Source organism: Giraffa tippelskirchi, chromosome 13, assembly GCF_054371585.1.
Source record: "Giraffa tippelskirchi isolate mGirTip1 chromosome 13, T2T-mGirTip1v1.2.pri, whole genome shotgun sequence".
Classification (NCBI taxonomy): domain Eukaryota; kingdom Metazoa; phylum Chordata; class Mammalia; order Artiodactyla; family Giraffidae; genus Giraffa; species Giraffa tippelskirchi.
Genome location: NC_137287.1, coordinates 6,970,167 through 6,984,234, shown reverse-complemented (window position 1 = coordinate 6,984,234; position 14,068 = coordinate 6,970,167). Strand labels below are relative to the sequence as shown.

Genomic DNA, 14,068 nt, shown 5'->3' with positions numbered 1-14,068 from the left:
GCCAATTCACTAAGAAGGTGGAGAGGAAGGCTGTGGAGGGAGTCTGGTTTCTTGAGTCACCAAACCAATCCCAAGACAACTAAGTCTGGACTTCCTATTGAACTAACAATAAATGCTACGAAATAAGCTACCAATGGCTGGGTTCACATTGCTTGCCACTGAATGCATCCCTCTTGACATGTCAAAACAGGTTTCTCATCTTGAGGAAGCAGAAGTCAAAGTTTCCAGGCCTTGGACTTACTGCTAGCTGCCCAGGGTCTGACTACCCATCGGGTATCTGCTCGCTTCTGCCTTCACCCACCTGACCCCAGCTCCGTGCTCTCTCTGACCCCTGTGGGCTCCCCTGACCTCACATGCCCCTGAGGCTGCGGGGCTGGCCTGTGTCCCCTGCCCTCTCCAGGCTGCTGCCTCTCAGGGCCCTCTGACGGGGCTGGTGAAGCTCCCAGGGGCCCTGCTTCTCCAGGGGACACTTGGGCACAAAGAGGCAGGTGGGCAGCTGGAAGGTGACCCAGAGAGGACACAGGGGCTGAGACAGGAGTCTCCCATCGCCATCCGGAAATCCAGAAGGGACCCCACGGCTGCCACTTCTCTGGACACCTATCTCAAGCCACCTCATCTATCTCCCCACCCAAGAGTCACCTGAGGTCATCTCTGTGTATGAGCCAGGGAGGGTCCGGGAAGTGAGTCCTTTGGTTTCCACCTTACAGGACAGCAGACTGAGGCCCAGAGCTGAGAAGGGCCCTGTTATTACTGGGTTATTACTGGGACAGCCTGACCCCCACAGAGTCTGCAGAGGAGACCTGCTGAGGTCTGCGGAGAAGTCACGACCCTCACTCTCAGGGCCAGAAAGTAAACCCACCTCCAGCCTGCCGCTCTGGCGTCCCCAGGCAGAGGGCAGTGCCAGGGTGGGGGCACCAGGGGAGGAGGTGCTCATGGCAGGAGGGCATGGGTGAGGGCCAGGGGGGTGGGGGACAGCAGGCGTGGTGCTGGTCCTGCCTCAGAGCTGTGACTTGTAACACCCCAAGGTGCTGGGCTGGGGCTGGGGCCAGGCCAGGCCGTCAGCCAATGCTCTGCCAAACCACGCGGAGGTGTCAGGTGCCTGGAAAATGTCCGTCAGGCCAGCGAGCCTGGGGAGCCCGCCTTTTCTAGAGTCTCGGGTACCACGAGTTCCTTCTAGCATCTTCCCCAGCATCTCCCATCCCTGCCAGGGCTGCCCCAGCCCCAGCTTGGCTCATGTGGCAGCATCTGCTCCCTGAAGCCTTCTGCCCCACCCCACAGAGCCGCTGACCCAGGGAGGGCACGGGGTCTCCACCCCCAGCCTCTGCCCAGGCACCTGGGCCGCTGGGGCTGCCCTCCTGCCTGCCGGGACAAGGGAGGCCATTCACGCTTCCGCCGTGGGGCTTCTCCCACGAACCCGTGCCTCCATCAGGAAGAGGCGACAGCGACACGGCATAAATGACAACACGGAGCCTCACGCCTGTCCAGCACGGATTCCCCCACCCTGTCCCCTGAGGCCCTGCCAGGCTGGCACCTCAATTCACTCCACAGAGGAGGAGATGGGGCTCGGTGAGTCACCCAGCTGGTGGGTGGTGGGCCCACACGTGCCTGACTCCAGCTGCCAGTCACCGCAGCGGGTGACTGGGCAGGTGTCCTCACGGTCAGGCTTCCAAGGCAGGAGGCACGGCCAAAAGGTGATACAGCGTTGGCAAGGGCTGCGTGGGTCGGTGTGCATCTGTATGTATGTGTGTGTGTCTCTGTGAATTCATGTGTGTTTATATGTGTGTCTCTGTGTGTTCAGGTATGTGTCTATATGTGTGTGTTCATATGTGCGTGTCTATGTGTGGCTATGTGTGTCTGTGTGTTTATGTGTATGTCTGTCTACATGTTTGTTTGTGTGTGTGGCTATGTGTGCGTGCCTCTCTATTCATGTGTGTTTTTTATGTGTGTCTGTGTTCATGTGTGTGTCTATGTGTGTATTCATGCATGAGTTTGTATATGTCTATGTGTGTGTCTGTGTGTTCATGTGTGTGTGGCTATATGTGTCTGTGTGTGTATCTGTCTATGTGTGTGTCTGTGTGTGTGTGTCTACAGGGAGGCCCTGCCTGTCAGGCTCCTCTGGGCTGGGGTCCAACCTCTGGGTCTGCTCCGTGTTCTCGCTGTGGGGGTCTCGCAACCCACCTCGGTGCCCTGCCAGCCGGCCATGCTCACAGCGCCCTCCTGGCCAGCACCCTGCCCCAGCTGTTGTGGTCTGCCCTTGAGAAAGAGCCGCCTTGGCTCAGGTCAGTCCAGCCTCCCCCAGAGGCTCCTTGGAGGTTGGAGGTACAGCAGCCTCAGCCCCCAAGCCTGCCTCCCAGAGACCAATCAGCCCACGCCAGCTTTCCAGGTGAAGGAGGTGGGGCTGGTCCGCAGGGGGCACGTGGTGACAAGGAGCACCACGCAGAAGCACGTCCCAGTGAGGGCCAGGCTGGCCTGGAGGCAGGCTCTGCACTGTCTCCCAGGGGCCAGGCGGGACAGAGCCCCAGGTGTCCCCACAGGGCTGCTTCCCTGACACCCCTGCACGTCTCACATCCTGCCCTTCTCTGAGTCCCGTCCTCCTCGCCGCTGCCGCCTGGGGCCACTCCCAGATAAATGACCTGGCTTTATTGAGCCCCTCTGTCTCTGGGGTGATCTGCTCCACCCCTCTGCCCCCTGATGTAGATGGGGAGAAAGCATGCAGGTGCCAGGCGGCTCCTCCTCCATCAGCTCCTGAGCCCAGCCCCGTGCAAGACCAGGAAAGAGGAGCCAGAGTGGGGGTCAGCAGCCCTGGAGGGACAGCGACTTCCTTCCTCCTTCCACTGAGGGGTCAACATCTGGGCTTCTGGTCTCCCAGCCATCAAGGCCCACACCCAGACCAGCCTGCTGCCCGGGACCCTTGAGTTTCTTACTCGTCCCATTCCCCTCTCCCACCCCAGGAGGCTGGCCCGGCCTAGAGAAAGTTACCCAGAGCCACTGAGGCCCCAAATAGCAACCAGCCCCGGGGACCAGGTGCTCAGGCCTGCTGGGCTCCCTGGGGCTGATGCCAGCTCCTCCCTCTTCAACTCCCTAGGCCCAGGATCCCGAGACCATCTGACCTTGGCCTCCAGCGTGGTCAGCCGATCACTCATGTCGCTGAGCCGGGTACAGTTCATGCATTCTGAAAGAGAAGAGGTGAGAGTGGAGTGGATCCTGGGGAGAGAGCAGCCCGGCCAGGCAGGACGGCCTCTGCTCAGGCAGGCAGGGAAATCTGAGTTGCTGCATGGAAAACTCCTACACATTCTTCAGAGCCTTATCTTTAGTGCCCCCTCCTCCAGGCAGCCCACCTGATCTCCGAGCTTCCTTTCTGAGCATCCACAGCACAGAGTACTGTGAATTGTCTGAGCCAGCACCTGGGATGCCTCGTCAGCCTGCAAGTGTCACATGCGCAGGGTCTTTGTCTATTTTGTTTGTTCATGAATTTCAGTGCCTGGCACAGAGTAGTGGCTCAAAAAATATCTGAGCACTTCCCTGGTGGCGCAGTGGATGGGAATCCCCTTGACAGTGCAGGGGACCTGGTTGGATCCCTGGTCTGGGAGGATTCCACATGCCGCAAGCAACTAAGCCTGTAGGCCACAACTACTGAAGCCTGCAAGCTCTAAGGCCCTCAAGCTGTAACTTATGAGCTCCCGAGCCGAAACTACTGAAGCCCACGCCCTAGGGCCGACAAGTCGCAACTCCTGAGCCTGTGTGCTGCAACTAATGAAGCCCATGCTCCTAGAGACTGTGCGCCACAAGAGAAGCCACTGCAATGAGAAGCCTGAGCAGCGCAACTAGAGAGTAGACCCTGTTTGCCACAACTAGAGAAAAGCTCGTACAGGAACAAAAACCCAGAGCAGCCAAAAATAAATAATAAATAAATAAATAGAGCAGTGTGTACACGTCAAAAAAAAATTTTTTTAAATAAACTCCACCATTAAAAAAAAAAGTCTGATAGTTAATGAATGGGTAGTAAATGAGACACACTCCCTGACTTTGAGAACTACAGTCTGAGGAAGGGGACAGGCAAAAAGACACAGGCTGGTAAGGGCTGTAAGAACAGAACATACAAAAGGGCAACAGGAAAGTGAAAGTGAGAGTCACTCAGTTGTGTCTGACTCTTTGAGACCCCGTGGATATATAGTCCATGGAATTCTCCAGGCCAGAATACTGCAGTGGGTAGCCGTTCCCTTCTCCAAGGGATCTTCCCAATGCAGGGATCGAATCCAGGTCTCCCACATTGCAAGCGGATTCTTAACCAGCTGAGCCACCAGGGAAGCCCAAGAATACTGGAGTGGGTAGCCTATCTGGGGTTGCCAAAGCCCACCTGGGCTGGGGGTGGTTCAGGAGGGCTTCCTGGAGGCAGTGGCATCTAAGGCAAGGCCTGAGGGATGCACAGTGATTGGTCAGATTCCATAGAAGGAAGAGTTAGTGCTGACGCCAGAGGGGAACAGAACCGGAGAGGGTCTTCCAGCAGCCTAGCCGGCCGGAGCACACCTGGGGACCACCAAGGCTGGAGCAGGAAGCCTGCGGGGAGGAGCCCCGCAGTGTCCTGAGGCCAATGGGCAGCTGCTGGAGGGGGTGAAAGCCAAGGTCAGATTTGCATTTTTAAAAGCTCACTCTGGCAGCAGAGTGTACCGTGGGAGGCTGTGGGAGGGCCCTGGAGCCGGAAGGCCAATTAGGACACCAGTAATGGTTAACCTCCCAGGCACACATCTCCCTGGGCTGTAATCATCTATTTATGTCTGTCTCCCCCAGAGACCCGGAGCTCTTTAATGAGGAAATAGATGGTTCAAAGTTGTTCCTAAGAGCTTTTATTGCTCTGGAAGTCAAGAGATGCTTCGATTCCTCCTTCAGTTCAAAGCCTGACCCCACAGGCACCCCATTCTGGTCAAGCAGACACACGAGAGGTATTAGGGTAACTCAGCACGACCCATTTGGTGTTCAGAGGCCCCTTGGCTGCAGCGAGGCCCCCATGCTCACCGGCAGGGTCCCCATCCCCCATCATCAGCCCTGTCTGTTTTTGGAGAAGTCCTGTATCTTTGTCACTGAACGCAAACCACCTTGGAAATGTCCCTGTTTTAAAATAATGCTTGTCCTGTGAGAGATGCAGCGAGACTCCCAGGATCTTAGGACCTTGGGAACAGGTGGTTCAGACTGTGTCTTCCCCAGGGGTGCCCAGCCTCAGGGCCACGGGGGCTGACATCCCCTTCCTTTCTGCTCACCAGCCCTACCTGGGTTTCTGTGGGCTGGCAGGGGCCCCCTCATCCTCATCTCCTTCCCCATCTACCCTGAGCTGTGCCCAGTCTGTGGTTTATAAGCCTATTTTTTTTTTTTTTAGAAACAGAACTCTTTTTCTTCCCCAATAAAACCTTGTCAGTAACCCTGATACATAAAAGAGATTAAAGACTGAGGTATAAACACTGAAACTTTAGAACAACTAGAAGAATGTATACAGTTGTCTGACTCAGGGACGGGGCAGGACTTCACAAAGGACCAGCAGGAAAGGAGGTGGTTTTCTGGTTAAACGCGGGGGATTGAACACACATGTTTCCCTCCAACTCCTCCCAGCAAAAGGGATGGTAAGGAAAGAAAAAGGTACAAAGCACAGAGCCGAGAGACGGGAAGAGGGGACTTCGCAGCGATGAATCACTAAGCGAAAGGCAGAGAGGGGCCAAGTCCCAGGCTGGCAGACACAGGAGGGCTCGGAGAACAGGGAAAGCTGATGGTCCTCTCTGGGTTCAGGGATCCACCGCAGGAGAAACGCCTGCAGGCACTGAAATTTGGGGAGGCCCCCTGTACAATTTGGCCGGGGGTGGGTGGCTCTCTGGAATGGCTCTGCAGGTAGAGAATCCACCTGCAATGCAGGAGATGCAGGTTCGACCCCTAGGTTGGGAAGATGCCCTACAGAAGGAAGTGGCAACTCACTATAGTATTCTTGCCTGAAAAAATCCCATGGACAGAGGAGCCTGGCGAGCTAGAGTCCAAAGGGTTGCAAAGCATCAGATACGACTGAACACACACACGTACCCTGTACAATGGCCAGGTGCACAAAGGCCCCCAGTCAACAAGGCCAGACACATGGAAATACTCCCAGGGGACATTCAGTGCCTCCCTCCTAAGTACAGCAGGATCCTGGTGCCTCTGAAAGCGGCCTTTCGTGGGAAAGACAGACATCGAAAGAAAACAAGGGTCCCGTGTGTCTTGCCACCCACCCCACCTCCACCCATCCACTCACCCACTTCCCCCCATCCACCCACCCACTCATCTGTCCTCCACCCCGACATTCACGCCCCACCCTGTCCCCTACCCCACCCCCGCCTCCCCCTTCTCCACCTGGAGGCCCGGTGAGTGCCGTGAGCACCTTGGTAACCCTGTGCTCATATCATTTTGTTTTTGTTTTAGATGTGGACCGTTTTTTAAAGTCTTCATTGAATTTGTTACAACATTTCTTCGCTTTTCATGTCTTGGCATGTCGGCCACAAGGCAAGTGGGATCTTAGTTCCTCAACCAAGGATCGAACTAGCACCCTCTGCATGGGAAGACGAAGTCTTAACCAACCACCGACCGCCAGGGGAGCCCCACCTTGCGCTAATACTGGTGGGCAGGGGGTAGGGTAGTGGGAATGGGGTGCCTGCCCTCACAGCAGAGGCCCAAGAACATCTTATGGGGCAAAAAGGGCGTCAATTCTGGAAGCAGGCTGGCCTGGAGAACTTTCCGACTTGAGCTTCGTCTGTTCCCTCCACACAGGACGGCGCCACCCCACACTGGGGACCCCCCTCCCAAAGGAAGAAGGTGGGGCAGGATGGCCATGGGTGAGGTGTCAGTCAGGGCCTCAGCTCCACGCAGTGAATATTCCCGAGGTGTTCGGGGCCCGTGAACACATTTCCAGGGTCTGAGGCAACACACAGGACGCCTTGCAGGGGGAGACGGTCAGCAGAGCGAGGGGCGAGCCTGGGGCTCACACAGGAACCTGTTTCTGGAAAGCGTGCAGGGCCCTGGGCCTAGTCTGCACTGGCACTGGGCACCTTGCGCGGCCCGCGGGGAGCGGCTTGGCTGTCAGCGGACATGGGGAGGGGTGGGAAGGGGTCCAGCTCAGCCAGCGGGCAGGGCCCAGGCTGCCAGCCCGGCCTCCCGTGCCACCTGCCCGGGCAGGCGCTCTGAGGCTGGGCGGGTTTTATGGCTCCCCTGGCATCCTGTCATCGACAAGCAATTAAATTATGTGTGTTTAACTTTCTCTAATTATTCCTCGGGGCGGTGGAACTATGGAAACGGGCCTGGCGGGGCGATGCTGGCTGTATGACTGGCCGGGGCCCTGCCCGCCTGGCTCTGGGCCTCGGTTTCCCCTCCCTGAGAGGCAGACTCTTCACTTGCTGGGGTTCTGAGGATTCCCCTGTTCCCAGCACATGCAGGCCCGTGAGCGTTTCCTCGCGTCTAGGACACAGAGGCAGAACTTGAACTTGGGAGATCTTTGCCAATATATGTGGATTGGAAGTAAGGGTGTGTGGGTGGGTGAGAAAGAGACAGAGGAACTGACTGATCAGTGTGGTCAGTAGAGAGAGAGCTATAGAGGCCGCTAACTCACTGTGTGGCTTGAGGCCCGCTTTCTCTCTGTACCTCAGTTTCTCCATCTGTAAAAGGGGTCTATATTTTTTTTGAAGTTAATTTTATTTCTGTATTTATTTTTGACTGTGCGGGGTCTTCGTTGCTGCATGAGGGCATTCTCTAGTCGCAGGAAGCGGGAGCTACTCTCATTGCGGTGCACGGGCTTCCCCTTGCGGTGGCTTTTCTTGTCGTGGAGCACAGGCTCTGGGGTGAGCAGCGTTCAGTAGTTGCAGTTCCTGGGCTCTCAAGCACAGGCTCACTAGTGGTAATGCACAGGCTCAGCTGCTCCGAGGCATGTGGGATCTTCCTGGACCACGGGTCAAACTCATGTCTCCTGCATCGACAGGCAGATTCTTTACCACTGAACCACCAGGGAAGCCCAAAAGGGGTTTACATTGACCAGCTCCTGGGGCCTCAGGCTCTTTGCTCCTGCCCTCTGCCCCCTCGGCCTCTCACTGCTGGGCTCCGACCGCCCACTGCAGAGGGTGGTGGCCGGTCTACCCACCACGTGCCTTTGGCCAGCACTGCTTCCGGTTGTGGCTCTGAATCTTGAAGTCAGGACCCTCCCCCTAAATGAGATCAGATTCCCAAGGTCTGGGCTTTGCTGACAGGGCAGGAGTTGGCTACTGCAGAGATTCCTAAAGAGGCAGAGTCGGTCCACTATGAGGCTGAGAAGCCGATAGCGGCAGCCAGGGTGGCCCTGCCCCAGAGGCCCATCTACCCTTTCAGAGGTGGTGTGTAGGCAGGGGGCATACACAGGGTGGGTGTCACCCACAGCCCACCCAGTGGGGCCCAGCTGGGGGAGACCCCCACATCCCCTGGGAGACCCTTGACCCCAGCCAAGACTCCAAGGGGAAGACAGTTCCAAGGAGGTCAATAGGGTAAGATGCTGCGGAGACAGGGGTGCGGCAGGCCAGCTAGACCACAGGAACAAGAGGGTCCTGAGCTGCCTCAGTGTCCCTAATGTGACGAGAGCGATGGAGGTAAGCTTTCCACTCCCACCCCCAAAAGCCTGACTATAGGGAATGAAAGCTGGCGGTAAAGAGGGGTACTGAGAACTCTCCTCTCTCATGGTAAGCCTTGAAGGGCTATTGGCCTTTTTAAAACAATATACACATTTAATATATTGAATACACGCGTGCGTTCTCGTCGCTTCAGTCATGTCCGCCTCTTTGCGAACCCATAGGTTGTAGCCCGCCAGCCTCCTCTGTCCATGGGATTCTCCAGGCAAGACTACTGGAGGGGGTTGCCCTGCCCTTCTCTAGGGGATCTTTGATTTAAATGTTTAACTGGGTAAAAACACAGAACATGCTTATGATGCTGCGTGGAAAATATACAAAATTGTATCTCTTCATGAGCTGGCAGGAAACCAGCCAGCTGCAGGCTGGAGTTCCAGAGTCTCTAGGGATCCCCAGACTCCTGGGGCCACCAAGACATGATCATTCTAGATTTTTCCAATCCTGATGTTTCCAATTCAGCCTGAAGCTCTTAACTGCCCTCTGGTCCTCTGAGCCTAGCCTCATGGGTAGCAGAGAGGCTCTGATGGGAATTTTGTAAAATATCAATACCCCCCCTCAGCCTGGGAAGTCACCTCTCCAGTTAACTTGTAGAGAGCTGCTTGCCCAGGTAACCGCAGACAGATGGGATTTTTCTAAGACACAGACCCCAAAAGGAAGGGTGAAAAGGGTAAGGCCAGGCCGAAGGTGGGGGCCCTCCCCTGGGTCTCCCCTTTGTTCCCTCACACATGCCAGAGCAATGAACCCCATTGGGGGCAGGGAGCCTGCTGGTTGGCCAGAGCAGTGGCTGCATGCCAGTCCCGGCCATGGGGCTCGTGGACAGGACAGAATAATTAAATTCCATCCTTTTCTATATCAGGGATCACAGAGAAAGCCAGAGTTTTTCAGGAACTTCTGCCAAGAGTTTTTATTGAAAAGTAATTTGAGTTCCTTCTTGAAGAGGGGCAGCCTTGCATGGGTGTCCTCACCGTGGAAATAAAAATCCCCAAAGGACCAGCTGCACTGAAGCTGCTCAGAGCACAGTGGGAGCTGGCCTCCTACCTCCCCCCCGACCCCCACCAGCATCCTCTGGATTGCAGAAATTTCCAGCGATGTTCAGAAAACCCCCATGGGGAAAAGAGACAACACGGGTGAGTGAGAACTATTCACCAAGGTGGGAGAACTATTCACTCCCTTTGTGAGTGAGGAAGATGAGACTCAAGAGAGGTTTAACAACATAGTCAAGGTCACCCAGCTTGTTGATTAAAGGCCAGAATCAGAACCTCCGGCCTTCCCTTCCCATAAGGCCATGGTGGGCTAGGCTAGATGCCCTGGTTGGGGGAAGAACTCTCCATGTGATGTGAAGACAGTGCCTGGACCGTGACTAGACATGGATGAAGTCTGTGATTTTTGCATCCCCCCAGCTTCCCAGGTGATGCAAGTGGTAAAGAACCCACCCACCAATGCAGGAGATATAAAAGACGTGGGTTCAATCCTTGGGAAGAGTCCCTGGAGGAGGGCATGGCAACCCACTTCAGTATTCTTCCCTGGAGAATGCCATGGACAGAGGAGGGTGGTGGGCTATAGACCATAAAGTCACAAAGAGTCAGACACGACTGGAGTGACTTAGCACGCGCACATGGCCCTACAGACTCTGCCAATCTGACTAGTCAAGTCTGTCTTCTTCCTTCTCAACCTCCAAATCCAGCCCAGAGTTCAAGATTGTTGGGTCTTGTACCACGGCTGGACCACACCCCAAAACATCTTTGCCCTAGAAAAATCTAAAGAGGAATTATTGAAATTACTAAGTTAATTTAGCAAAGATTATAGAGTTTTCAAAAATCAACCATATTCCTACACATTGACAATAACCATGTAGAAAATGAAATTTTCAAATATCATTCACACAGCCTCAAATTATCTAGGAATAAGTCTCCTGAAAATTATAAAATATCACTGAGAGAAATTAAAGCAGATTTAAATAAATGAAAAGATATACTATGCTCATGGATTGGAAGGTGCCATACTATATACGTTAATTATCTCCCAATTGATCTATCCATTCAATGCAATCCAATTCAAAATCTCAGAAGTTTTTTTTGTATGTTGTGTGTGTGAATTCTCAAGTTGTTTCTAAACTATATACAAAAATGCAAAGGTCCAAGAATAGCCAAACGCAAAGATGAAATAGAATAAAAGTGGAAGACTTATACAATCAGAACTGAGATCTACTATAAAAACCAGAACTGGGATCTATTATAAAACTACAGTAATTAAGACACTGTATTATTGGTGCAAAGACAGACAAATAGATTCACACTTAACACAGTCACCTGGTTTATAAAAATGGTATATATGAGTACAGGAGAGAAAGGAAGGACTTCAGTAAAGAGTACTGGGTCAATTGGATATCAAAATGGAAAAGTAAAATAAAAGAATCTGACCCCCCAACCCACGCCACACACGAAAGTCGGTTCCAGATACATTGTACATCTAACTGTTAAAAGAGAAACAACAGTTTTTTGGAAATTCCCTGGTGGTCCAGGGGGTAGGCCTCCATGCTTTCACTGCAGAGGGCACAGGTTCAATCCTCGGTTGGGGAACTAAGATCTCGCACGCCATGCAGCCAAAACAACAATACAAAAACACAGGACAAAAACAAACAAAAAAACACCTGATACAATTTTTATAAAATATAGGTAACTTACCTTCATGACCTCAGAATAGACAAAGATTTCTTCTAATACAAAAAGCACTAACATTAAGGAAAGCTTTGATAAGATGAATTGCATTAAACGTAAGAATTTCTTTTCATCAGAAGACAGCATTAAGAGAATGAAGAACCCTATCATCAAGTAGAAGAGGTCCTTGGAATACATAAAACCACAAAATAAGATGCCAAATGGCTGAGTCATACATAGAGGGGCTCAACTCCTTAGCTCTATCAGGAAATGCAAATTAAACTACACCCACCAGGACAGCTGAAAATGCAAGACTCACAATGCAAATATCTGAGTATCCGAGAGGGTGTGAGCCACTGGAACTCTAAGACAGTATCAATGCAATGTCCATGGAATAACCACATTCTTAAAAATGTGGCTGTTTCTAATAGGGATGAGCAATTTCATCTAATAGGAGCAATTCCATCTCTAGGTACAAAAATGGATGATTTCACCGAAAGGCTTGTGTAAGAAAAAGCAGTGTTGCTCAAAATAACCAAAAACTTTAATAATCCAAATTCCCATTGGTGGCTGACGGAATAAACTAAATATTCCCGAAATGGAATATTACACAGTAAGGAGCCACAGAGAGCACTTGGTGCCCAGTGGGTGAGCTCCCGGAGAGGACAGATCCCAAGAGCACACGCTCCTGTGAGTCCATTTATGAAAGTTCCATCACAGGCATGACAGCTGGAAGGTGGTGGCTTGTGGGTCAGTGGTTACCTTGAGGAGGGCAGTTATCAGAAGAGGCAGGGGGAGGACTTCTAAGATGATGAAAATGGTCTCTTTCTTGACGAGAATGCTGGTACACAGGCGTGGTCTGTGTAAAACATGTCTAACCCCAACCTTGCTCATCCTAAACCACCAATCTGACATGTCACCCTCCAGTGCTCCCCATTGCCCTGAGGAAAACCCCCGTCCCCCCTGAATGCTTGCCATGATCTGAGCACCCCTCACTCTTCTAGTTCTTTGGCCTTTGCCTGTCTCGTTATCATATCCAGAAATAGATTCTAACCCACTCCAATGATTAGTAAATTCCTACTGAAGCACCACCTCCTCCAGGGAGCCTTCCTTGACCACTCCAGGTGGACGCAAGCAGCCAGCTTCCTATTAATTGCCAAGAGTCCAATATACACCTTGCTTAGAGCACTCAGCAGCCTGGCTGGGGAACCGCTTGTGTACCCCTCTTCCCTGTGGGTCCATGTCTCATCCATTCTCAGATTCTGAAACGTGGGGCAGGCATACCCCTCTGTCACACGGGGCTGCAAAGAAGCTCATGTGTCCTCTTGGACAGAATCAGTGCCACCTTAGGGGAAGGGGTGAGCAGATCTAGAAGGGGACCCTCAGCTCATTGTCCAGGTGGCCCACCTTGGAGGACCTCAGGGGACTCACGCGGGGGAGGGAAGGAACTGTTCTCCTCCCTCAGGGGGCAGGGGTTGTGTGTCCCAAGCGACCTCTGGCAACTCTGTGCCGGGAGCTTCCTCCCTGCCCACCCCCCAACCCGAACAGCTGGTTTCCATTTCCACCAAGGCCAGGAGAAGTGGAAAGGGCTTAAGGTAGAGATAAGAAAGCCGTTTGGATGCTGAAGTTCATTACCTTCTGGCTCATGTCTCGGTGGAGGGGAAGAAGAGAGGAAACGCTCTCTTCCAATTTCACAATAGCAGAGAGGGTCTGGCCCGTGTGGAGCCACGCAGGTCATAATAATGATCAAAAGAAGAAAAAGCAACTCGCGTTCATGGAGCACTCACTCTGTGCCAGACGCTAACAGAAGGACGAGACCCGACGCACCAACTTTTCATGGATATTTGTCTAATTCCTACAGCAACCCAATGAGGGAAGAACCTTTGTTATCTCAGGTTTGCAGATGAAGCAACCCAGGCACAGAGAGGTTAGGTAATTTGCCCAAAGTCACACAGCTAGTAAGTGCCAACGGCTGGATTCAAAGCAGGCAGTCAGGTGGTGGTGGTGGCGGGGGGCAGGTACCACTGGCTCTTAGCCGGCTTAGTTGCTCCTCGCATGCTGGATCTTAGTTCCCCAACCAGGGACTGAACCCACGTTTGTTTGATGCAATGTCTTTCTCATCAGCACTGTTTCCAGTGGACTGCCGAGTGACTTCCCTTCAGACTGACTGGCATAGCTGGGAGAAGTCTCCAGAAATCCATGAGTATGCAGCAGCCAGAATTCTGCAAGATCAAGGACTTCTTGGTCCTTCTCAGAATTCTGCTGGAGTGGGGTCCCCACAGTTGGGGGGGTACTTGGATTAAAGGGGCCGTGTGCCCATTTGCTTAGTGGAGGGATTTCCAGTCTTCTAGGACTGTCCCACAGGACTCAAGGGGGGTTTTATCCAGAAATAAAAGATTCAGGGGCTTCCCTGATGGCTCAGGGGTAAAGAATCCGCCTGCCAATGTGGAGATATGGGTTCGATCCCTGATCTGGGAAGATCCCATATGCCTCGGAGCAACTAAGCCCATGCACCACGACTACTGAGCCTGTGCTCTAGAGCCTGGGAGCCGCAACTACTGAGCCCACATGCCACAGCAGCTGAAGCCCGTGTGCCCGGAGCCTGTGCTCTGACATGAGAGAAGCCACTGCAATGAGAAGCCCACACACTGCAAATTCAGAGTAGCCCTGACTCGCCGCAACTAGAGAAAATCCCACGCAGCAACGAAGACCCAGGGCAGCCAAATAAATTAAAAAAAATTTTTTTTAAGAAGAGAT

General features: G+C 53.1%; 1 protein-coding gene across 2 annotated transcripts in view; it reads right to left on the bottom strand.

The window, feature by feature from the left end:
* Window positions 1-14,068, bottom strand: part of COL26A1 (collagen type XXVI alpha 1 chain) — a 164,104-nt gene that overhangs the window by 20,354 nt on the left and 129,682 nt on the right. For both annotated transcript variants that reach the window (XM_081556228.1, XM_081556227.1), the window contains exon 4: window positions 3,111-3,172. In XM_081556228.1, coding sequence (XP_081412354.1) covers window positions 3,111-3,172 — 62 coding nt within the window. The remainder of the gene's footprint in view (window positions 1-3,110; window positions 3,173-14,068) is intronic.